This window comes from Mastigoproctus giganteus, chromosome 7 (genome assembly GCF_048544385.1).
Source record: "Mastigoproctus giganteus isolate SK-2022 chromosome 7, ASM4854438v1, whole genome shotgun sequence".
NCBI lineage: Eukaryota > Metazoa > Arthropoda > Arachnida > Uropygi > Thelyphonidae > Mastigoproctus > Mastigoproctus giganteus.
Genome location: NC_143581.1, coordinates 227,586,500 through 227,611,826, shown reverse-complemented (window position 1 = coordinate 227,611,826; position 25,327 = coordinate 227,586,500). Strand labels below are relative to the sequence as shown.

The window sequence follows — 25,327 nt, the reverse complement described above, 5'->3', positions numbered from 1 at the left end:
GGAGTGCACACAGGGTGCGTGCGAGATTTAATTTTTCCAGTTCACTGTTACCACTGCATGGCCTTTGGTCATGTAGCGAAATACTGCAAGAGTGACTGGAAAAATTAAATCTCGCATGCACTCTGAGCGTGATCTCAGACACATCCTGCTCTACCCCACTGGTGGTGTGGGGTAGAGCAGGATGTGTAATCTTGTATTGTCTTGAATCTGCCCCTGTGCAAGTTATGGTGGTCTAGTTTACATGGAGGTGTTGAATGTTGTGTGACCTTTCAAAGCCAGACATAGTTCTGTATGGATTATTTTGGTTTTTTTTTTGGTTTTTTTTTTGAAACTCTTGATAAGTGTATTATCTCCAGTTGGAGGTTTAAGTTGAGAAATATTAGATAGTAGTGACCTGTCTTCTCATGGTGGGGGGCTTGAGTGCTGTCCCCACCACAAGGCCAGAGGTCGATCTATAATTTCTTGTTTTGTTGTGTTGAACTCACCTGAGAGAGGTCGCTTTGTTTTAATATTACCATGTAAATGGTTTAGTTATTATGAACAGATGAGAAGTGTATGCATATGGGCTTTAGGCCTAGATGGCACAAGATTATCAGCTCATTCATCTTGGACATGCACTTAACAGTAATGGTGAACCATTGTCAATTTTAACAACAGTATGAGAGAATAACTAGCTTTTAGCTATTGTTCCTGCATGTGGGATGTTCCCTTCGGCTATTGTTAAAAATTCACAAACAGGGATCTTTTTATTTTGATTGAAGCTATTTTACATGAGAGTATATCTGGCTGCTTTATTTTTCACACATATTATTACTGCATTTCATGGCAAATGTTTGCAATCCATTGTGCTTGTTAGCTGTGGTAAAGATTACAATTAACAGTTTCAATATCAACCTGTATAGAGGAAACCTAACTTTTAACTTTTGTTCCTTTGTGCAGAATATCCTAGGGCATTGAGAGAAAAAAAAAAAAAAAAAAGAAGCTAGGTGTCCTATAACAGTAGTGGAAAAAATGTGACACTTCAGTTTAACATTCCCATTGAGCACAGTGGGCTGCAAAAATTGGGGAAACATGGCCATAACTTATGCAGAGGGTAAGTTAGTCAGATATCCAGAATGAAGCAAGTCTGACTTTTCCATGTACAATAACTTTGATTGAAAATAAAATCATGTACTGTTTGGAAAATTTTTAATGACGACCTCTGCATACAAAACAAATGTTGGAAGTTAAGTATCCTCTTAAAAATTGCTCAAATTGCTAAAGTAAAATGAACAGTGAAAACAAAACTCCAGTTGATAAAACTGGTGGGCAGATGGGTGTAATAATGAAAATAACAGTGATATTATTATTATTAGCCATATGGTGCAAGGAAGTCTGAGGCTTATGCTGCACCAGCCAAAAAAAAAAAAAAAAAAAAAAATTTCCCTATTACCCTGTGAGAGAGAGAGAGAGAGAGAGAGAGAGAAGTAGAAGAATGATGATATCCCAGCCCATACTCACCAGATTTGCCAAGCCCATACTCACCAGATGTGAGCCCCTGAGGCATAGCAACAGTAACTAACTTGCTAATGCCTTTAGCAGCATCACTTATTCAGATTTTACCTTCCAATTTCTCATGCTGAGGATCCAAAATCCAGAAAGCCTGTGGTTCCATGCTTTCTGGATATGGGTCCAGAAAGTTCTCTAGTTAACTATAATAAAATTCAGTTACAATGAATTTTTTTAGATTATTAGAACAAAGTGGTACATTTTAATTTATGGCATTCGTGTAATAGTGATTACAGTAATAAAAACATTCTGAGTTACTTCTAGTGACTTCACTCATTAGAAAATAACTAAAAGTAATTAATAGTATTCCACTTTTTTGTTTTATCAATTTTTTATTAATATATATGTAAATATTCCATATTATGTGCATTTCTTTTTTCTATAGTATACTATTAATATAATATTTACACTGACTAAAAAATGAATAGCGAGTGCTTAAAAAACGGTACTCATCTTGTAAAAAAATCAGTTCTCTGTAAAAAGAAATCCTCCACCATAACAGGATTTGGACCCAGTCAGAAGACTGCCCTGCCAGCTTCAACTGGCAGGGCAGTCTGTGGACTCAGTGTTCATAGATTCTAAATGATGCTGAGGCCTGGGGATTTGGCATTAAACAAATGCCAACATCCCCAGCATTTCTATTATACAAGGTGAGTATCGTTTTTAAGCACTTGCTATTCATTTTTTAGTCAGATTTATCACGGTATTATAAGATTACTATAATTTCATTATCATCAAACTATTTACACTGTTAAAAAATAGTATAAATAGTAATTTGAAATAAATAAATAGTACTCAAATCCTTTACTGTTAAATAGTAAAAAAAACTATGATGCATTTTATGAAAGTAACACATTCATTCTATCTAAATAGACACCCTTTATATTCCATTATCTGCATTTTTGATATAATAAATAACATTCAGATTTTTGATACTGTTGTTTTGATTAGCACTTTAAAAGAAGAAGAGGCTTCAGCTGCCACTATGAAGCAACTAGCTAAGAAAATTCACAGTATGTGTTTTTTTTTTCATAATTTTTTAAATTATTAAATTATTAATGCAGTTAAGCATTTTTTAATAAAATGGTAACTTATCAGTTCATTGTAGAGTATTTATGGCATTGTCTGCTTATTAATTCTTTTCTTCCATTTGAATTAATATAGTTTTAATTATGATTTTGATTAGTTATATTGTAGTCAAAAAAAAATTATTGTAAAATCTTACCCAGATAATTCCCAAAAATCAGTTCTCTGTAAAAAGAACTCCTCCACCATAACAGGATATGGATCCAGTCAGAAGACTGCCCTGCCAGCTTCAACTGGCAGGGCAGCCTGTGGACTCAGTGTTCACAGATTCTAAATGATGCTGAGGCTTGGGGATTTTGGCATTAAACAAATGCCAACATCCCCAGCATTTCATACAAATTAGAGCTGAACTCACCTCCTTTGACATCTCCATCCATAAAAATAAAAAAATAAAAAAAACTGTAACATTAGTACTTTTCTGAAACAGCTTTTATTGCAGATCTTTAGTCAAGAAGGCAATCCACAAAAACATACAGAAGGTTACTTCCAGCCCTATTCTCTCCCCACATACATACCTCCTCTAACAAAAGTCCTTTGCATCTCATCTGTTTACCATTCATGTCATATCTAAATAACAAGATATGAAAAAAAGCATGTCATGTTTCACATGGTGAAACAGGACATGCTTTTTTACTTTACTTTTTTTTTTTTTTTTTTTGCAAAAATTACAAAAAGTAGTTGCCAAAAACAACTATTCTCCCCCCCCCCCAAGAACTAAATAATGCTTTACAAAATCAACTGCAAATGCCAGGTTGGTTCTCTGCCTATTCTCTGTCATAAAAGTATTTTTAATGTTTTATTCTTTATATTTTATCAGTTTTTAACTGATATTATTTCTTCTGTTTTATTTGAGTTTTCCATTTTATGTTTTATACATATGTAACATTTTTTATTTTACTATTAGTCTGTTTAATCAGCACAGTGTGGGCAGTCGTGTCAGCACATCCATAAATCCATCTGACTAGGTTGTACATTCATCTCTAAATTTGACCTCTCTAATTTGCAAGTGCTCACTGCACAGGACTACAAGAACAGAATTACACAGAACTGTAGGAGGGAATACAAGTTTCTCATACAGGGCTTCCTCTTCTATTCTCTCCCATTAAATCCAGAAATACACTGTCAGAGTGGCTCTCATTATTGGAGTTGTTCCTAAAATTATGCCACCACAAGAGCAGTGAGCAGTGTTTAAGCCCTGCCTCTTTTGGATCCTCCATTAAAGAAGAAAGTCAGTAAACTGACTTTCTTCTTTAATGCAGAACAAGAGAGTGCCTTTACTTAAGATTTTTTTTTTTTTTTTTTACCTGCATATAGGATCTGGTTCTGAAAGTATGGCCAAGGAATTTGGTGTACATGGAAACAACTCCCAATATCACCATGCACACATACACACATTTCTATCACTCAAGCCAGGAACCAGACTCTTCTCCACATCCTTAGATATGACAGTGAGCAATAGAAGACACCCTATAACTGACTATCATGTGACTTGGATAACAGAAACTCAGATGACCTACTTGATGTTGTGCCAAAATGAGATGCTTCTGTCTACAGATTGTTCAGACATGTAGTAAAGTGAAAGAGATTTTAGCTAATGGCACACTTGAAAACATTGTCTTCATAAACTTTGGTGGTTTGTTTTTGCCCCGAACCTTTTGTGCCCAGCATTTCACTTTAGATAGACTATTTTTCATTTTACTACTATGATAGTAGTAAAATATGATACTTATTAATTTAGTGTATTGTTTAATATTGGTTACTTCTCTAATCATGACTTTAAAGGAGTCATTATTTCCATTAAGAGATAACTACTAATTAATGTAAATAACGATTCCTTTTGGTCAAGTTCTAATCACCAATTTTAATTAATTAATTTTTATTTACTGCACATCTACATTCCATGAATTTACTGATTACAGATAGCACATTTTCAGATAGATAACAAATAGCACAATTTCAGTGGACTTGTAATGCATTTGTCTTTTGTTACAATAATTACCATTATAGTTTTGTTATAGTAAACTGACTTTCTTCTTTAATACAGAGAAAGAGAGTGCATTTACTTAAATTTTTTTTTTTTTTTTTTTACCTGCATAATAGTATATCTCTAGTAATCCTGTTCAATCTGGGTTTACTACATGAAATGAAAAATATTTTGTTTGAACTACTAATAAAACCTCTTATGGTTTGGGAGTACAATATTAAAAGAGTACAACTGGCACAGCTATGTTCAGCATGTTTTTTTGTTAACATATTAAAACTGATTGTTTACTTTCTTTCCAGTATAAATCTGTTATTATAATTAAAATTTTTTATTATTTTCAACCTGTTTGTTAATGAAATTTTGGAAATAGAAAAGCAAATTAAATTTGTTAAAAATCTTTATTGCTCACAAAATAAATGCATACATTAAGACAATTAAAATACTTAAAATCAAAATAGCATAACCCCTGAACTTTAGTTAAAAATGCATCAAATATTTCACAGAGCTAAACCACAAATAAACAATATTGCTTACTCTGAAGAAGTATATTGCTATTTATTTATTTCTAGCGAATGCCATTGATTATAAAGTGGTTTCAGGGGTTATTGTTCCTTCATTGGTGGGATAGGCACAATGTGGAACTCTACAACCCAGCAGTATTATAGATCTACAAGGTGAGAGATGCTGCAAGGGTGTGGATATTCAAATTCTAATAATTTAGAGCTAATAAACTTAACCTTTCACAACCGAATTTACCAAATGTGTGGGCGGCTTCCTATAGTGAGTTTTCGGTGGGGGTTAGTTCTTTGGAGAGAGTTTATAAATTTTGAACATTTGTAAAATCAGTAACTTTGTACAAAATACTTTGAAATATTAGTTTATTCTTTTGACATGATTGTCTTTCATTAAAGTGGAAATCATTGGCAAAAATGAAACCAGATTAAAAAATAAAATGAAATAAAAAATTCATAAAGTGTGAATAGCGCTAATTACACCATGTTATTTGTTTAAGTAAACTTTACTGTGTAAAAACGTATTACATAAAATAAGTTAAACTCCCACACTAAAGAACGGCTTAATACTAGCCAACTAAAAATAAAATAAGTAAATAAATAAATATTTTTTATACGTCTGGAGCAAAAGTTGAAGATTCAAAATAAATTTGATCCACTTCCAAAAATACCAAAATGATGTCTCTATTACACTGTGCTGCCACTTTATTAGGTACACCTACCTAGTAGCGTGTTGAGCCTCCTTTAGCTTTCAAAACAACCCGAATTCATCTAGGCATGGATTGAACAAGATGCTGAAAACATTGCGAATGGAGTACCATGCACACATGAGTGTGTCACGCAGTTCCTTGAGATTCGACGGAGGTGTAGGCCTGCAGCGAACAGCCCTTTCCAGCTCATCCCAAAGATGTTCAATAGGATTGAGATCCGTAGACTGAGCGGGCCACTGCAGCAAAGACAGGTCGTTGTCATGTTCCTGGAACCATTCCATAGTGATTCGGGCTTTGTGCACCAGCGCATTATCCTGCTGGAAGTAACCATCTGACTGAGGATAAACTGTCAACATGGATGGATGCACTTGGTCAGCAACAATGTTTAGGTACGATGTGGCATTCAGACGTGACTCTATGGGTATCAATGGACCCAATGTGTTCCAAGAAAACATTCTGCACACCATAACACTGCCCCCACCACCTTGCACAGTGGTCGTCAGACATGACGGGTCCATGGATTCGTGTTGTTTTCACCAAATTCTGAGCCTTCCATCAACATGATGCACCAGGAACTTCGACTCGTCAGACCAAGCAACTGTTTTCCAATTCTCGATAGTCCAGTGCTGGTGTTGCTGTGCCCACAGGAGGCGTGCTCTCTTGTTCTTCATTGATAACAAAGGTACACAATGTGACCGCCGGTTGTTGTAGCCCATTCGCGATAAAGTGCGACTAGTGGTCCATTGCGATATTTTATTCTGCGCCCCAAGGTTGTATTCTGTCATGATGTGTGACATTGTGACCCATCTGTTTGCTTGCACAATTCTAGCCATCCTCCTCTGACCTCTGTCATCAACAAGTGATTTTTTTCCATAGGAGTGCCGTTGAGATGATGTTTTCTGTTCGTTGCACCATCCTCGATACACCCTTGAAACTGTGGTGCGTGAAAAGTTCAGGAGAACTGCCATTTCAGAGATGCTTTGTCCGTCACGTCTTGCACCTACTACCATGCCACATTCAAAGTCTGTTAGAATGCTCCTTTTCCCCCATTCTTGCTACGGTTTGTATGCTTAACTGATACAGTACTAGAAAGGTTGTTCTGCTGCATTTATATCCACAACTGGATATAAATGGATATAAATGCACAACAAAAATTTACAAAAAGAAAATTCCTAGCTAAGCTAATGTGTGAAAGCATACTGTACTGGTAAAAAATCCTATGGCTGTATTTTAATTAGTTTACTGAGTCCATCTAAAGCCTCAGACACTTAATTCAGGTCTCCTCACAGATGTACTAGTTTTCAAATGCTGCAATTTACAGAACTGAAGTGTTTTAAAGGATATCTTTACCACAAAATATGGCAGTTCTGCAAATTGCAGCACTTGGAAACTAGGCACCTGTGAGGAGACTTGATTGAAGTGTTTAAGGCTTTGGTTGGATTGAGTAAACTAAATGCTTACTCTTTCTCTAACAGCATATATAAGGGAACAACTTGAACAAAAAAAAAAAAAAAAAAAAAAATGGTTGCAGGATAGATGTGTGAAAAAATTTTTCCTCCTGCTTTTTTTTGTAATAAAGCTCTTGTTGTTTTTTTTTTTTTTTTTTTTTCTCTCTCTTCTCCCTTCCTATTTTGGCCAAGAAAACTCAGTAACCCAGTCTCTAGCTTTTTTGAAAGTTAGAAGTTTACATCTGTGCATATGGCATACTAACAATACCAATTGGCCACAAGTCCACAAGCTGTCATGTGGCTGTGTGATATTTATACTGTTAGTATGCCATACGCATCGAGCTAATGAAGAAGCACCTTGTTTTGACAGCTCTAGTTTAGTATTTTTAATGTTTTATTCTGTATATTTTATCAGTTTTTAACTGATATTATTTCTTCTATTTTATTTGAGTTTTCCATTTTATGTTTTGTACATATATAAAATTTTTTATTTTACTATTAGTCTGTTTAATCAGTCGTAGCAAGGATTTTATGTATAATATTAAGAAATGTATAAAATGGGTACTATTAATGTTATGGTAATTGACTATTATGTTTCTTTCCCTTTCAAGGTCTCAAGAAAAAGATAAAACATTTTGAAGAAGTTTTTGAAGGAGAACATGGATATAGGGTATGTGCTTATTGTTTTTATATGTGAAAGTTATCCATATTTTTGAAGGATACTAAATTTGTTTTAAAAAAGGTGGAGGGGGATTAATTACATTTTTCAGAAAAACAAACTTATGTTTTACCACTTTAAATTAAGAGAAACTGATTATAATAAAAATGAAGCTTTCTCATTGAACTTACCCAAGTGTAACAAAAGAACAGAAAACAATATGGACACAAAACTCAGTAGGTAGAAATGCAAATTTTAACTTTGTGTCTAATTGACATTAGACCTGAATTTCAGAGAAGGGCAACAAGGTTAGTGAGCAGAACAAAGGGGGTGGTCTTACCAAGAAAGGCTTCAGTTCTGCAAATTGCAGCATCTGGAGACTAGGCACCTGTGAAGTGATCTGATTGAGATGTTTAAGGCTTTGAATGAATTGAGAAAACTCAATTCTGATGGAATTCTTCCTCTTGCCTAGAGCGCGCACGCACACACACAAGGAGGCCAATTTTAATTGATGGACAGTTACAGAATAGATGTGCAGAAGTTTCCCTTTAGCCAATGGGTAGTTTACTGTTGGAACAAACTTCCATATCTATTGTTGTGTGAGTTATTGTAATTGACTTACATAACTGTAAGTTGATAGTTTAAATAAATTCAAGGAAGAACTAGACAAACTGTTGGAGGGAGTGAGTGAGTGAGTGAGTGAGTGAGTGAGTGTGTGTGTGTGTGTGTGTGTGTGTGTGTGTGTGTGTGTGTGTGTGTGTGTGTGTGTGTGTGTGTGTGTGTGTGTGTGTGTGTGTGTGTGTTGATGCTATATAAGCTTGCTTTCTTGCATTATTTACCACTGCTACTTCTAATGCTAATTTCTGTGATTTTCAGTAAATACCATGTAACTTTCTAATGTAATTTTCAGTAAATACATGTGAAGGGATCTTGTTTCAGAAATCAGAAGGAATAAATGAGCATGAGGGAAAGGTGCTTCTGTGAGTTTGGAATTGGACAATGAAATAAATGCTGATTGGTTGTCAAATGTGTTCAGATTGGTTTGGAAAAGCGTGGGGAATTATAGATGCCAATGAAAAGAACAGTGATGATGGAAATATCTGTAGAAAAGACATTCATGGGGGCACTGCCCAGATGTGGGCACAGTGTTCCAAGTTAATACAGATTGAAATTTGTAGAGAGAGAATATTTGTTTAGAAGAGAAGTAAGACCAAAAAAAAAAAAGTTCTTTTCAAGAGGAAGAAATATTTGTGATGTGCTTATGATGAGAGATTACAAGTCAGGGTAACCCTAATTGAGATATGTGATCTTGTCTAGAAATCTGAGAGCCATTTAAGATGAGCATACGAGCAGTAAACTTTTTTTTTTTTTTCTTTTTTTTTTGTAAAAAATGAGACAGGACTGACTGAAGTTAACTAAGCTTTCTTTGTCCCATTCGATAATTACCTGGGAATTACAGATGCCTGGGATTGGTTATGGATATTTGAAAAGTGAAGCTTTTTCAAACTGGATAGTGGAGTGCAATCTGCTGTAATCAACAAAACTGTGTATATCATTTGTAGTTAGCAGAAGAAGATTATTAATATACAAGAGGAAAAGAGTGGGAGAATGTACAAAACCTTGGGGAACACCAGCATTAGTAGAAGTAGTAGAGGCATATGATGCAAGAAAAAAAAGCTTATGTAGCAACAGCAATTAAAAAAAAAAAAAAAAAACATTTCACACATCCATTCCCTCTAAAAGTTTGTCCAGTTCCTCCTTGAATTTATTTAAACTATCAACTTCCACAACAACAGATGGAAGTTTGTTCCAGCAATCAACTACCTGCTGGCCAAAGGAAAATTTCCGTACATCTATTCTACAACTATCTTCCTCAATTTGAAGTTTATAATCTGGGGAAGAATCCCATCAGAATTGAGCCTACTCAACCCATTTAAGACCTTATACACCTCAATCAGATCACCTCGCAGGTACCTAGACTTCAGATGCTGCAATTTGTAAGCAGACCCCTTCGTGCCCCTCACCAATCTTGTTGCCCTTATCTGTACTGGCTTAAGCAACTCAATGTCCTTCCTAAAATGAGTCCTCCAGACCTCTAAGCAGTACTCACAGTGTGACCTCTGACCATTGCTTCATACAAAGGAATAATCACCCCTTTATCCCTGCTAGCAAAATTACTATACATCATTGACTAAATGCCATGACCTGCTCTGGCAGCCTGACTGCACTGTCAGAAAACTTCATATCTGACTGCACAATTACTCCCAGATCTTTTTCATTTTCTACCATCCTAAGTGTAGTACCACACAGTTGGTACGTTTCTTTGGGGTTATTTCTACCCATATACAGTGCTTTGTATTTGTCAATGTTAAACTTCAGTTGCCACTTCTCAGCCCATCTGCCCAAATTTTCTAGATCCTGTTGCAGTAGCACACTGCCATTACTGTCATTAAAAAACCTGCTAACCTTTGTATCATCTACAAACATGGACATTAAGCCTGATATACATTCATCAGTGTCATTGATAAAATTACAGAACAACAGTGCGCCCAACACTGAACCTTGGGTACTCCACTGATAACATTAGTCCATATAAAGCATTGTCTGTTGATTACAACTCTCTCTCTTCTCCCACTCAACCACCTTTTTATCCATTGTAGCAGCTTTCCCTTAATACCATACTGCTCCAGTTTGTACAGTAGTCTTCCATACACAACAGTATCAAAAGCTCTCCTTTAATCCAAAATATATGATACCAAAATTATTTTTTGCATCCATTTCCTTTGTAACCACATCATAGTATTCAATCAAATTTCTCAAACAAGACATTCTCTTAACAAACCCATGCTGCATCTGAATTATTACTGCAGTGTTATCTAAATGATCCTGCAATGCCTTTTTTACAAGTGACTCTATTATTTTCCCTGGAATAGAGGTTAAACTAACAGGTCCGTAATTACTCATGGCACCCTTTGTGAATTGGGGATACATTTGCACATCTCCAGTCTGTGGGGACTTTCCCTGAGTCCAAGGATGCTCTCATAATTATGGCTGAGGGTTTCCTTACTTCCTTTGCCACCTCCTTTAATATAACTGGATAGATCCCAATCACCCCCAGGTGCCTTTCTTATGTTTAAATTCAACAATTTCTCCTCCACTTTGCTCTCAGTTATTACAAAATCATTAAGCTCTCTATTACAGTTTAATAAGCTTCTGTCCTCCACTTCCCTACAGAATTCCTCACACATGAGGAATTCTGTAGGGAAGTGGTAGAGTATATGCAAAATATTCATTCAGTTTGTCAGCTATATGAGTAGGATCATCAACAGTCGAACCATCAATATCAAGTGGACCAATCTGATTCATCCCCTTCCTTCCAGAGTTTATATAAGTAAAGAAGTCCTTGCTGTTTTTCTTAGCATCCTTTGCCAAAGATTTCTCATAATCTACCTTCACTTGCCTACCTCCTTTGTTGTTGTTGTTATTTAGTTTTTAGGAGCATTAGCAACTAAGGCCATATTGCTCCGGGGATATGCTTTGATCATTCCCTGACCTTTCCGCATCCTCCATATTTGGTGGTCACGGTCTAATCAAAAAGTGTGTGCTACGCACTGCTGCTCCTGCCCATCTGGCTACAGAGGCGCCATACCTCCTTTGTTACTTGATTACAGACTAGCTTATATCTACAATAGGCTTCTGTGTTGCCTGATAATTTATATTCATCCCATGCATTTTTCTTCTCTGACATGAGTCTCATTAGTTCATCTGACATCCATTTAGGCCTAAACCTTGAACAGTATGTCTTAATCTTTTATGAAAAGCCTACTAGCTTCCATGATTAATTCTTTGAATGCTTCCCATTTAGAATTTGCTGTTGATAACTAGTTAGAGACACAGAGTGATCACAGAAAACTGGATACCTAATTGGAAAAAAAAACATTCAGCCATCCATAAGATTTTTTTAAAAGACCTTTATGCTAAACACAATCAAAAGCCCCAGAAATATCAAGAGGAACTGTTTGAGTTTTACCAAATGTTTCTTTGAATTTGTCCAAAGATGAATAACATAAGCTAATAAGCCACAGTGGATCAACTCAGACAGAATCCATATATGCCGTCATTGATAAAAAGAAAACAGTAAGTCTCATGATTACTGTATTTGTTTAAGTTCACCATTTTTGAATTCTGTTCTGAATTCAGTACAGAATTCAAATGTAAATTAAAAACCTATCACTATGGCTCCTAAAGTTAATAAACCTCATAGAGAGAAGAAAAGAAGAACAACATTAAAAGCTTAGTGACAAACTTGATATAATAATGATATAATAAGCTGCCCACATCAACGCCAGAGCTTGCACTTGGGCTTCGCGTGACACAGAGACAACCCCCAAGGCAGAATGCGCTGGTCCCGAAGGAACTAGTAGTTGTTGGTGACTCTATTGTCAGGGAAACGGGGAACATGCTTTGTAAAAAAGATAGGTGGAACAGGACCAGGGTATGTCTGCCAGGGGCAAAGGTTGATGACGTTGTAGAGCGAATATCATCTTTTAAGGGCACAAAAGGTGATATAGTTGTACACGTTGGCACTAATAATATTAAGAGTAGGAGACCGGCAGAATTACTTAACAAGTACAGGTCACTGTTGAACAAAAGCCGAGAATTAGGGTTGAATTTGAAAGTGAATTTGGAGGGAGTATATGATGAGAGCCTTGTCGATCAATTCGGCCCTGGAAAGATTGTGCAAGGCTCAAGGGGTAGAATTTTTTTCAGCCTGGACTGTACTTGTTAACAGGAGAGATTGCTTCTACAGGGATGGGATACACTTAAATAGAAAGGATGCAAGAATATTTGCTGATGCTATCGAGGCAGTGTTAGGTGGGTCGGAAAACTGCTAGCTTGGGGGGAGACAAAGACCAATAGATTGACAGTAGCCACTGGCAGAGGTGAAAGAGATTCTTGCACTGCTTCTATTAGAATGAGCAGAAGCCTGAAAAACAAGATGCATGGTATTTCAGAGACTGCTGGGAGCCATTGCGGTACAAGTAAACACATGGGTTGTGTTAGGGTAGCTAAGAATAGAAACAGGTGCAGGTATACTTGCGTGTACACCAATGCTAGGAGTTTAGTAAACAAATTTGATGAATTTGAGGTATTGCTCAAAACATCAAAGGCAGATATTGTTGGGATATCAGAGACGTGGTGTCACACAGATATAAGGGATGCAGAACTGCAATTTGGGGAGTACAACGTCTACAGAAAGGATAGACAGGATAGGAAGGGGGGAGGGGTTATGCTATTAGTTAAGAAACACATAAAAACCAAGGAAGTGAAGCCAGTCGACATCGCTCGACAGTGCAGTGTTGAGTCAGTTTGGTGTGACATAAGCATTGGGAGATCAAAATTGAGAGTAGGAGTGTGCTATAGGCCTAATGACTCTGATGAGTATAATAAGGAACTGTACAGGGAAATAGAGTGGGCCAGTAAATCAGAGAGTCTTATAATGGGAGATTTTAATTTCCCAGATATTGACTGGAATTTGGGGGCTGGTTACTCACACACTAGCAGGGCTTTTGTGGATTTATTGGATGATTGTTTTCTACATCAGCATGATCGGGAGGCAACTAGAGGCAGGAATACTCTTGATTTGATTATCAGCAGTGATTCTTCATGCATTAAGAATCTGCAGATAAATGAACCACTAGGTGGCAGTGATCACAGCGTGCTGAAGTGGGATTTACTCAAAGAGGTAACTACCATTAGGGGTAAAGGGAAGGGTTATTGCTTCCGTAAAGGCGACTACGATGGACTGAGACAGTATTTAAATTCTATACAGTGGGACCAACTGATGATGTTACCAACAGCAAATTCAAAATGGGAAGCATTCAAAGAACTTATCTTGGAAGCTACTAGGCTTTACATACCAACTAAGAAATATTGTTCAAGGATTAGGCCAAAATGGATGTCAGATGAACTAATGAGGCATATGGCAGAGAAGAAAAATGCATGGGATACTTACAAATTAACACATGACACAGAAGCCTATGATAGATACAAGTTGATATGCAACCAAGTTACAAAGGAGGTTAGGCAGGCAAAGGCAAATTACGAGAAATCTTTGGCAAGGGATGCAAAGAAAAACAGCAAAGAGTTCTTTACTTATGTAAACTCTAGAAGGAAGGGGATGAATCAGATTGGTCCACTTGATATTGATGGGTCAACTGTTGATGATCCTGCTCAGATAGCTAACAAACTAAATGAATATTTTGCATCGACATTCACACATGAGGAGTTATTCAGCAAGGGGAATGCCAGAGGTGTATTCAACTCTAGCAGTAACCTACAGAATCTTGAAATAACTGGGAGTAAAGTGGAGGAGAAACTGTTGAAGATAAACACAAGAAAGGCACCCGGGGTGGATCGGATCTATTCAGTTATATTAAAGGAGGCAGCAGAGGAAATAAGCAAACCGTTAGCAATAATTATGAGAGCTTCCTTGGACTCAGGGGAGGTACCATAGACTGGAGATGTGCAAATGTGACCCCAATTCACAAAAAAGAAGATCAAAGACTGACACAAGTAATTATAGACCTGTGAGTTTAACTTCTGTTCCAGGAAAATTAATGGAGGCACTGGTTAAAGAAGCACTGCAGGATCATTTAGACAAGACTTCAGTTATAGCTCAGACACAGCATGGTTTTGTTAAGGGGAAGTCTTGCCTGACAAACTTGATTGGATACTATGATGCAGTCACAAAAGAACTGGATGCAGGGAATAACTTTGATATTATATACTTGGATCTTAGAAAGGCTTTTGATACTGTTGCACATGGAAGACTGCTACACAAATTGGAGCAGTGTGACATTGGAGGCAAATTGCTGCTATGGATAAAGGGGTGGTTGAGGGGGAGAAGACAGAGAGCGGTAATCAATGGACACTGCTCATCGTGGACTAATGTTATTAGTGGAGTCCCTCAGGGCTCAGTGTTGGGTCCATTACTGTTTTCTGTATTTATAAATGATATTGATGATGGTATATCAAGCTTAAGGTCCAAGTTTGCAGATGATACAAAGGTTGGCAGGGCTGTCAAGGACACTACTGACACTATGCTGCTGCAACAGGATCTGGAAAGGTTGAGCAGATGGGCTGAGAGGTGGCAAATGAAGTTTAACATTGACAAATGTAAAGTACTACACATGGGAAACAGCAACACCAGAGCAACGTATCAACTCTGTGGTACTACACTGACAGTGGTAGAGAATGAAAGGGACTTGGGGGTGGTTGTGCAGGCATATATGAAGTTCTCTGAGCAGTGCAGACGGGCTGCAAGAGTAGCTCATGGAGTATTGTCAATGATATACATGAATTTTTCCAGCAGGGATAAGGAGGTGATTATTCCATTGTATAAGGCAATGGTCAGGCCACACCTAGAGTACTGTATACAGGTCTGGAGGCCTCATTTCAAGAAGGATGTAGAGCTGCTGGAACGAGTACAGAGAAGGGCAACAAGATTAGTGAATGGAACAAAGGGGTGCTCTTACGAAGAAAGGCTTAAGTTTTGCAAATTACAGTGTCTGGAGACTAGGCACCAGCGAGGTGATCTGATAGAGGTGTATAAAGCCTTGAATGGTTTAAGCATGCTCAATGCTGATGGGATTCTTCCTCTAGCTCAGAAAAATCACATGAGAGGGCATAAATTCAAATTGAGGAAAGACAGATGTAGGATAGACGTGCGGAAATTTGCCTTTAGCCAGCAGGTGGTTGGTTGGTGGAACAGACTCCCATCCCTTGTGGTGGAGGTTGATAGCCTAAATAAGTTTAAGGCTCAGCTGGACAGGTATTTTGAACGAACAGAGGGGTGAAGTGGAAGTGGTTTTTTTTTTTTTTTTTTTTGGCTGATGCTGCAATAAGCTTGCTTTCTTGCATCAAATGCCTCTGCTAATGCTAATGCTAATGGTAATAAAAAATAGAATGAGCGTAAGTAGAAATGTATTAATGGCAGAAGATAACATTGGATAGTCAACATGTTTTTGTTTTTTATGTGCAATTAATAAAATTGTATAAATCTCTATTTCTTATTTAGCCTCATTATTTCTGCATTAAATATATTAAAAAAATAAAACTTTCTAGATAACAGAAAAATCAAAATAACAGCATCTCGAATCCCTGAAGATGCCGTTATTCTGAAAGTCTATTTTAATTGGAAGTGAGGTATTTGTCACTCTTTTTAGGAATGGGCAGGTATCAGCAGGTTTTCAAGCAAGGGAAAAAAAAAAAAATTTTAAAAGTGTTATTTACATTTTTTAGAACAAGCAGATCATGGTACACTTTATTTTACTGTTATGAGTATTTGGTTATGATAGAAATCCATATGTGAAGGATAGTAAAAATTTTTAAAAAGTGTTATTTACATTTTATTTAGAACAACAAATTTATGCTGTAGCTTTAAATTAAAAGAAACTGATATAAATCATTTTAAATAAAAATTAAGCTTTTTCATTGAACTTATCTCATTGTAATATAAAAAAAAAAAAAAAATAAAATAATATGATACAAGTAAAATGCAACTGATAGAAAGACACTTTATATCTTTGGTGTGGTCCCACAATAAACTTGTATTATTTAAAAAAAAATTTTTTTACTATATTTTTCTCCTGTAATAAAAAGGAAAGGTGAGATTGATTTTAACAGGCAGTTGTAAACAAAGAATTGGGAAATAAGAGGACAGGAATAACATTCAAAGCCTCCTCATGCATTGTTGATCTGAGAAGCTGACATAGGGTGAGAAAAATTCTGCAATGTAACCGATAAGCCATAGTCAAATGACAAGTGTGATATACTCCTTTGTTGTGTGCAAAGTATATTGTAACATACTGTGCATCAGAGTCTGCCACATATGGTGATATAGCATCCACTCTTTTCAGCTAAAACAAGCAGCTACAGATACATTTTAATTTTTTTTTTTTTTCTTTTTCATTTAGAGTCACTACCCCAATCAATTTTAGTCTATTTTTCTCCAATCTTTTTGCTCCCACTCTGTAGAATTTTCAGGTAAATGCTGCAAAGTGGGAGCATAAAGATTGGACTGCTTACTGAGGATGACTATAAAATATAGGCTAAGTTTTCAGGGTGCAGGGAAAAATCCAGAGTACCCAGAGGAAATCTGTGCCCAATATTAGCAAACATGGATTCCAGATTCCCCCTCCCACCCCACCCCATAGAGATAGACAGTCATCAGGAGTTGCAGGAACACCATGGTAAGTTTACTCCCTAGATGGGTCTGGGCCAAAACAGACTGTGATATCACTTCTAATAAAACTAGAAAGTGTATAATAAAGTACCCAACATTCCCTTTGTCTAGTCACTGACAAAATTTAAAACTGCTTGAGCCAGAATAAGTCTGCTCTTCCCTGTGGAAGTTTTTTTTTTTTTTTTTTGGGGGGGGGGGGGGACATGCTGAGAGAATAATCAATATTAATCAGTAGTCAATCAAACAGCTAGCCTCTGGTTAGAAGCAAGAAACTCATTAATGTATTCATAAATATCACTAAAATGGCACATCAGTTGCAGTTAGAGAGTAAAGGCCCAGCTACAGGTACAGTGGGTGCAGAAACACTGCATTGGACATTTGACAAATGAAAAAAGATATCTGGTCAGAGGAATTCCAGTTCCAGAGTTGTTCCATGCTGACGACAGAACTTTGACATAATGATAGTAGTACTAATTATGAGGATCTATTACGCCTTAACACTGTGGGATGGTGGTGGAAATGTGATGATGTTTTTGTGACATGTTTTAGATCCCTGATATCTGTGGATCAGTATGTGCCACAAAAAACATTCCTTACATCATCACACCGATGTAACAAATGTTTTGTACACATCCATTTGCATCCTTTCTTGTTTACAGTTTATCCATGTGGTGATAGTTACATACAGTAGGATAACGTACCATGCAACAAGGCATATATATTGTTTTAAATGGTTCCAGGAGCATGGAGTGAGTCATACTTCATTTGTCCTCTGATTCGCTGAATTGTAACCTGATTGAGCATTGGTAGAATGTGCTAATTTCAGCACACTATCTCCCACCATCCTATCTGAGGCAGCTGTAGAATTCAGTTATGTCTGTAGCCAGTGGAGCACTTCAGCACCTTGTAGAGGCCATATCCTGATGATTTGAGGCTGTTCTACCTGTTTATTAAGTGTATATGGTTTATTTTTAGTTATATCCCATAGTATATATTGTATAGAGCAGCATTTCCCAACCAGTGGTTCGCGATAGTTTTCCAGGGGGTTCGCACTAAAAATTCTGTAATGGCATCTGCTTAGATTTACAAAGGTATAAGGCGCCTCTGTAGCCAGGTGGGAAGGAGCAGCAGTGCGTAGCACACACTTCTTGATTAGATCGGAGTTCGAGCCCATCACCACCAAATACGGAGGATGCAGAAAGGTCAGGGAATGACCACCGCATATTCCCGGAGCAATATGGCCTTAGTTGCCAGCGTCTCCGTAGCCAGGTGGGAAGGAGCAGCAGTGCGTAGCACACGCTTCTTGATTAGACCGGGGTTCGAGCCCCTCACCACCAAATACGGAGGATGCGGAAAGGTTAAGGAATGACCACCGCATATCCCGGAGCAATATGGCCTTAGTTGCTAATGCTCCTAAAAACCAACCCAACAACAACAACAACTTAGTTGCCAATGCTCCTAAAAACCAAATAACAAACAAAACAAACAAACAAAGGTATATTACTGTAAACTACAAAATATAACTAATAATAAACAAAGTAAAATAAAATTAAATAAAAAGTAAAGAATTGCCAAAGAAAGAAAGAAACCACATCTCCCATGATTCCTTATAATTACTTTACTATCTTACAGTATATCATGTTAAATAAATGTTTTCCATACAATTTTTTTTCATTCTCAAGGATTCAGGGAACATTGTTATGAATAGGTACTTTTTTTTAGAACCTATAGTACTTAGTACCATCCATGGGTGAAGGTTGAAAAGATGAAAGAAGATACTTGTTAATATTAGACTTGAACTTCTCTAGATTGTAATTTTCAGGAAATACGTACGAAGGAAGGTTATTCCAGAAAACAGAAGTTGAATGAATAAATGAGGAAGATGAAAAGTTGGTTCTGTGAGTTTGAAGTTCGATAGTAAAAGGATGTTGTCTGGTTGCGGCACGTGCTTGGACTGCTTTGAAAGAAAGAAAAAAAGAGAGAGAGAGAGAGAGAGAGAGAATTATAGAAGCCAATACAGAAGAACAGTGCCCATGCAAGTATCTATAGAAAAGGAATGCAACAGAAGCAGAAAGTCTGTGAGACATAGAGTGGAGAGAATCTTGTTACAGATGAGATGTTAATTAAACTAACTGCCCTCTTTTGAATGGAATCTAGAAGCTTGAGAGAGAGGTTTTGGGGCACAATATTCCATGATAGGCCGGATTTACGATTTCTGCAGAGTCAACAACTGTCTGGAAGAAAAAGTCATGTCAAGAGCAAAAGAGAAAACCCAGTTTATTAGATGCAGAGGAAGCAATATTGCAATGTGCTTTACGCCAAGCGAGATTAGAAGTCAGGGTAATCCCCAAGATCTTGCCTAGAAATTGGAGCATCATCAAAGATAAGCATAGGAGCAGAAGAATCCTTTTTGTGAGATATAAGACAGGACTGAGGTTTAGAAATAACTAAGTTAACTTTGCCCACTGGAGAATTACCTGGAAATCAGCATTTAAGGATTTGGCAGTGGATACTTGAAGTTGAAGCTGTTTGAGCAGAGCAATGTTTCTCAAATTGTAAGCTGGAATGCAGTGTGCTGTCATCAGCAAAACTATGGATAGGATTTTCAGTCAATGGAAGGAGGTCATTAATATACAAGGGGAAAGAGTGGGAGAAAGAACTGAACCTTGGGGAACACCAGCATTAGTGGAGAAGTTAGAAGACAGAGAGCCATCTACCATCACCCGCATTGAGCGGTCAGAAAGAAAACTGGATACCCAATTAGAAAGAACAGTTTTCAAACCATAGGATAGAACCTTATTTAGAAGACTTTTATACCAAACACAATCAAAAGCCTTTGAAATGTCAAGGGCAAGGACTTGAGTGTTTCACCAAATTTTTCCATTGAATTTGTTCGTAGGTGGGTAACATAAGCCAGAATATCACCAATGGAATGACACTGACGTCATCCATACTGGCCATTGTTGATCAGATGAAAGATTTCCAGATAGTTTAAGAGTTAGCAGTTAATGATTTCTCCATTACTTTGGAAAGAGCAGACGTTATCACAATGAGACGATAATTAGATGGAATGGATTTGTCACCCTTTTTAGGAACTGGCTGGATATTATCAAATTTCCAAGCAAAAGGAAAATCACCTTTTGAATAAGTAAGTAAAACAAAACGACACAAAAACCGGAGTAAGTTCAGGGGCACAGGTTTTGAGAACAAGTGGAGAAATACCATCAGGACCTGGAGATTTCTTAGCATCAGATTCATCAAAATCCTTCTGACATCCTTTTGATGGAAGACCACCAGAGGCATTGAATGGAGTGTACAGTACTGGAAACAGTTTGAGGTGATTTACCAAGATCATCAATACATGATTTGGAAGAAAAATAGGATGCTAGCAGATTAGCTTTGTCTTTGGCTGATGTGGCAATGGAACAATCTGGTTTTGACAGAGATGGAAACACAGTTGGGAAAAAATTGCAGCCAATAGCTTTGGCAAGAGACTATGAATGCTTTGCTACCATTTGGACAAGAAACAAGTTTTCTACTCTTAGCCTGTTCGAAATCTAGTTTGGACTGATTAATCACTGCTTTATAAAGTGTAAATAATATATTTTGATTTAATTTAATGAAAACATAAGTTTATTATATTTTTAATATAATAATTTTAAATTTAATTTAATAAAATAAATTTTTTTTATTTAATTTAATGTCATGGTTTAATTCTCATCTATTTGTCATACATGTTTTTATATTACCCCATAACCTTGGCAAGCCCCGGGCCTCCTGGCCGTGGCAGGCATATATTGTATTTTCATTGTACAATAAAGATTTCTTCTTCTTAATAATAATATTTATTAATACGCAGTGTCACTTATAGAAACATAGTACTGAAAATATTTTACAATAAAAATTCAGAAATATTATACAATTTCAGAGAATATAGTGTTCACATTAAAAATATTGTGTTGAAAGGGGTTCACGATAAAAATATAACGTTGAAAAGGGTTTGCAAATCAAAAAAGGTTGGGAACTGCTGGTATAGAGTGTATATTGTATAGAGTAGAGTGCATATGGGCTTATTGCCCTGGAGGTACAATAAATAAAAAATAAAAAAAATAATAATAAAAAAAACGATATATTATATATAATGGGTGTTGAATTGTTGGTGTGTGTTGCTGAATAAGGGTGAGGTTGATCATAAGATCAATGGGTTGAATTTGTTTCTCACTGTTGTCGCAGTTCTAGTGTATTGAGTATACTGAGTTATGCAAAGCCATTAGAAAGAGACTCAGAGAGGACATAAGAAGATTTAACACAAGAAAAGTAGAACAAGCATTAAGGGAAAACAAAAGACTTAAATCAGCAGCCATGAGCAGTAATACAGAAAGACAAATGATACTGAAACTGAACTGGAGAATAGCGATGGAGTACTTATAAATAGCAGAGTAGGCATAATTCAAATAGCAGAGGCCTACTATAGAGAATTATACAAAGAGTGAGGGAGTGATGCCAGAAGTGGGGAAGATGGATCACAAATTAGCAACACATACAATATACCCAATATTCTTCCTGATGAAGTAGAACATGCATTGAAGAAAATGAAGAATCAGAAAGCCCCGGGGAGAAGTTGAAGTTACTGTAGAGTTATTAAAATTGGGAGGAAGAGACATAACACAAAAACTGGCATGTCTCGTCACAAAATGCATTAGAAAAGGTGTGACGCCTAAGCAGTGGAATAATGCAATCATAGTTTTGCTGCAAAAGAAAGGAGATAAATCAGAAATTGGAAATTATAGACCAGCTTGTTATCGCACATCTACGAGTTGTTCATAAGGGTCAATACTAACAGATTAGAAAGAATACTTGATAAGAATCAACCGAAAGCAGTGGAATAATGCAATCATAGTTTTGCTGCAAAAGAAAGGAGATAAATCAGAAATTGGAAATTATAGACCAGCTTGTTATCGCACATCTACAAGTTGTTCATAAGGGTCAATACTAACAGATTAGAAAGAATACTTGATAAGAATCAACCGAAAGAGCAAGCTGGCTTTAGGACGGGATTCTCAACTATGGATCAGCTTCACGTAATATCACAGCTAATGGAGAAAGTAAATGAATATAAAACACCATTATGCCTGGCATTTGTGGATTATGAAAAGGCATTTGACTCCATACAGCATAAGGCGATGTTTGGGGCACTGGAAAGACAAGGCATAGATACTCCATATATTATGATTTTGAAGAAAATGTATGAGAACGCTACCTCCTTTATTAGACTAGACAAAGACAGCAGCAAATTTAAATCGAGAAAGGAGTTCGATAAGGAGACACAATATCTCCGAAGCTGTTTACTGCTGCCCTTGAGGAAGCTTTCAGAAGATTGACTCCTTTCTGCAAGTAGTCTAATGTGAATGGAGAGTACCTAAACCATTTACGATTTGCAGATGACATTGTGGTCATTAGCCACGATCCCAAAGAATTAGAGGAAAATTTTAATCAGTTATGCACTGTTAGTAGGCGCCTCCATAGCCAGGTGGGAAGGAGCAGCAGTGCGTAGCACATGCTTCTTGATTAGACCGGGGTTCGAGCCCGTCACCACCAAATACGGAGTATGCGGAAAGGTCAAGGAATGACCACCGCATATCCCGGAGCAATATGGCCTTAGTTGCTAATGCTCCTAAAAACCAAATAACAAAACAACAACAAACAAATGCACTGTTAGTAAGGATTTTGTACTAAAGATGAATATGGCTAAAACAAAAGTAATGATGAACAAGTATGCCACAGAAAGGGACATAATGATTGAAGGAGAAGTAATTGAAAAGGTAGTCATATACTTATCAGGGACAAGTTATTAGCTGTAATAATGATAAATGGCTGGAAGTCAAGGGAAGAATAAATTTTGGATGGAAAGCATTCAGGAAATATAGACATACTGAAGAGCAATATCCCAGTTTGTCTGAAACGTAAAATAATGAACCAATGTATACTCCCCACCATGACTTATACCAAAGACTTATACTCCCCACCATGAGATACCAAAAGAATGGAAGAGCAGCTGAGAACTACACAGCAAAGAATGGAACGAATTATATTGGGAATCAGACTGTTAGATAAGAAGAGAAACACGTGGATTAGGCAGCAAACTCAAGTAAAGGACATTCTTATCAAAACTAAAGAATTAAAATGGTCTTGGGCAGGATGCATAGCTCAAAGACATGATAACAGATGGACTAAGAAAATAACAGAATACCCAAGAGGAGCTAGAAGAAAACCTGGAAGACAACGGCGGAGATGGATAGCTGAAATGAGTTTGTGGGTAGTAAATGGATGACCATTGCACAAAACAGAAGGAACTGGAAAGTTGCTGGAGAGGGCTTCATCCTGCGGTGGATTGAAAACGGCTGATGATGATGACTGTACTTGCAGTAGTAGCAGTCTGTGATTTGGGAATAAATATGCAAGTATATTAAACGTTTTAGGAATTCTGATATCTACAAGTATGCAGGTATGTGTTTTATATTAAAATTTCTTCCATAAGTTTATCATAAATAACATATCCAGCTGATGTTTGATGGTAGCAATTAGAAGTTTGTGTAATGAGTGACATTTCTCTGAATTTTAGCAGTAATGATTTATTTAGTTCTTTTTTTTTTTTAAGTAATTTATAATCAAGTTATTACAACACGCTGCAGTCTCTTTTCGATGATGAAAAGAACAGATTAACTCATCAAAAAATATGACATTAAAAATTAGCTTAAAGAAAACTTATAGTACTGGAAACTTTTAAAATAACCAACAAAAACAACTATATAAGTAATCCTGGCTTAGTACACCTCTGGCCAACAAGAATTTATTATAATACTGTTTATACTACAAAAAAATTAAAAAGCAAATTTTTTATGCAGAAATATTTGGCAGGAAGCCATAGATGATTAATCCCAAGTGAGAACAATCTCATCAAGCCAGGCATGTACACCTTCTATGTGCTAATTCATTATCACCTCTAAGTAGCTCTCAAGTTCATGTGCCAGAAAGGTTGAATTGTCTCTCACACTATCTTGAAATTATTGTAAATACATGTTTTCAACATTAAAGCTTTACTGACCAATGATTAGAATAGACAAAGTATGTGGGAGTGGTGTAAACCTTTCGACGTAGTGAAGGCAGCTCACAGTATCAGGGAATGGAGTCTTTGTCTTGTAGGAAATTGTGCAGGACTCCCCTCATTTCAAAAGTATTCTACCCTCTGCAGTTGAAAACATCAGGCACATAGCAACAGTGGCAAGGATCGAAGGATTGCTAACCTCCACAGTGGTTCCCTTACCAATGATGAACTATAGGATCACAATATTTCTTTTGAAAAACACGGGAGTCAGAACCATCCCAGTGAGGATTTTGACTATCAAAATCATTCAAGAGGCACTTTCGCTACATAATCTTTCTTAACAGCACTTATGAGAATTCTGTAAAGCGAGGTTGGGACCACTTATTTGAGTGCTATTATAGACAAATTTTACCTAATGAGAAAATAAATCAAGCAGTCCATACTGGATTCATGTTTTAATACAGGGGGGCCTCACAAAAGCCCGTAAGTTCTTGCATATTTCTTAGGTACATATATACATGCTTTAATAAAATATGTATACTGTGTATTTAACTTTTATCTTGTTATTTTATTGTTTCTGTAATATAAATGCAAATAAAATATGGTAGTGTATTTTTAAAATTTCACACAGAGTGTTTTGAAGGAGATAAAAAGTGGGGGGACGGCTGTGAATGCAGATTTCTGTTTAATGTGGAGTTTCCAGGAATGCATCCCCTGTATTGGCAGGTGCTGCAATGAATATGCTTCTTGACTGATACTAGACAACTGACTACTGTCCTGAATTTAAGCTGACAACGAATTTTGAAATGGAGAAATACTTTACTCACTGATATTTAGAATGTGTTTAAATATGCCATGTCAAATAATCATACAAGTTATTTATATTTCCAGCCTTCTCATGCTGATAAAATGACTTATCATGACATAAAAAAATTAATGTCTGAACTGAATAAAGCAAGAAAGGAACTAAAAAGTAAGTTTAATATTACAATATTTATTATTTTAATAATAATAATAGATACAATAGAG

General features: G+C 36.5%; 1 protein-coding gene across 9 annotated transcripts in view; it reads left to right on the top strand.

The window, feature by feature from the left end:
- LOC150083755 (protein FAM13A-like) overlaps positions 1–25,327 on the top strand; it is a 423,536-nt gene that overhangs the window by 342,115 nt on the left and 56,094 nt on the right. For all 9 annotated transcript variants that reach the window (XM_090378200.1, XM_090378193.1, XM_090378197.1 and 6 more), the window contains 3 exons: positions 2,500–2,561; positions 7,900–7,958; positions 25,190–25,271. In XM_090378200.1, coding sequence (XP_090234326.1) covers positions 2,500–2,561; positions 7,900–7,958; positions 25,190–25,271 — 203 coding nt within the window. The remainder of the gene's footprint in view (positions 1–2,499; positions 2,562–7,899; positions 7,959–25,189; positions 25,272–25,327) is intronic.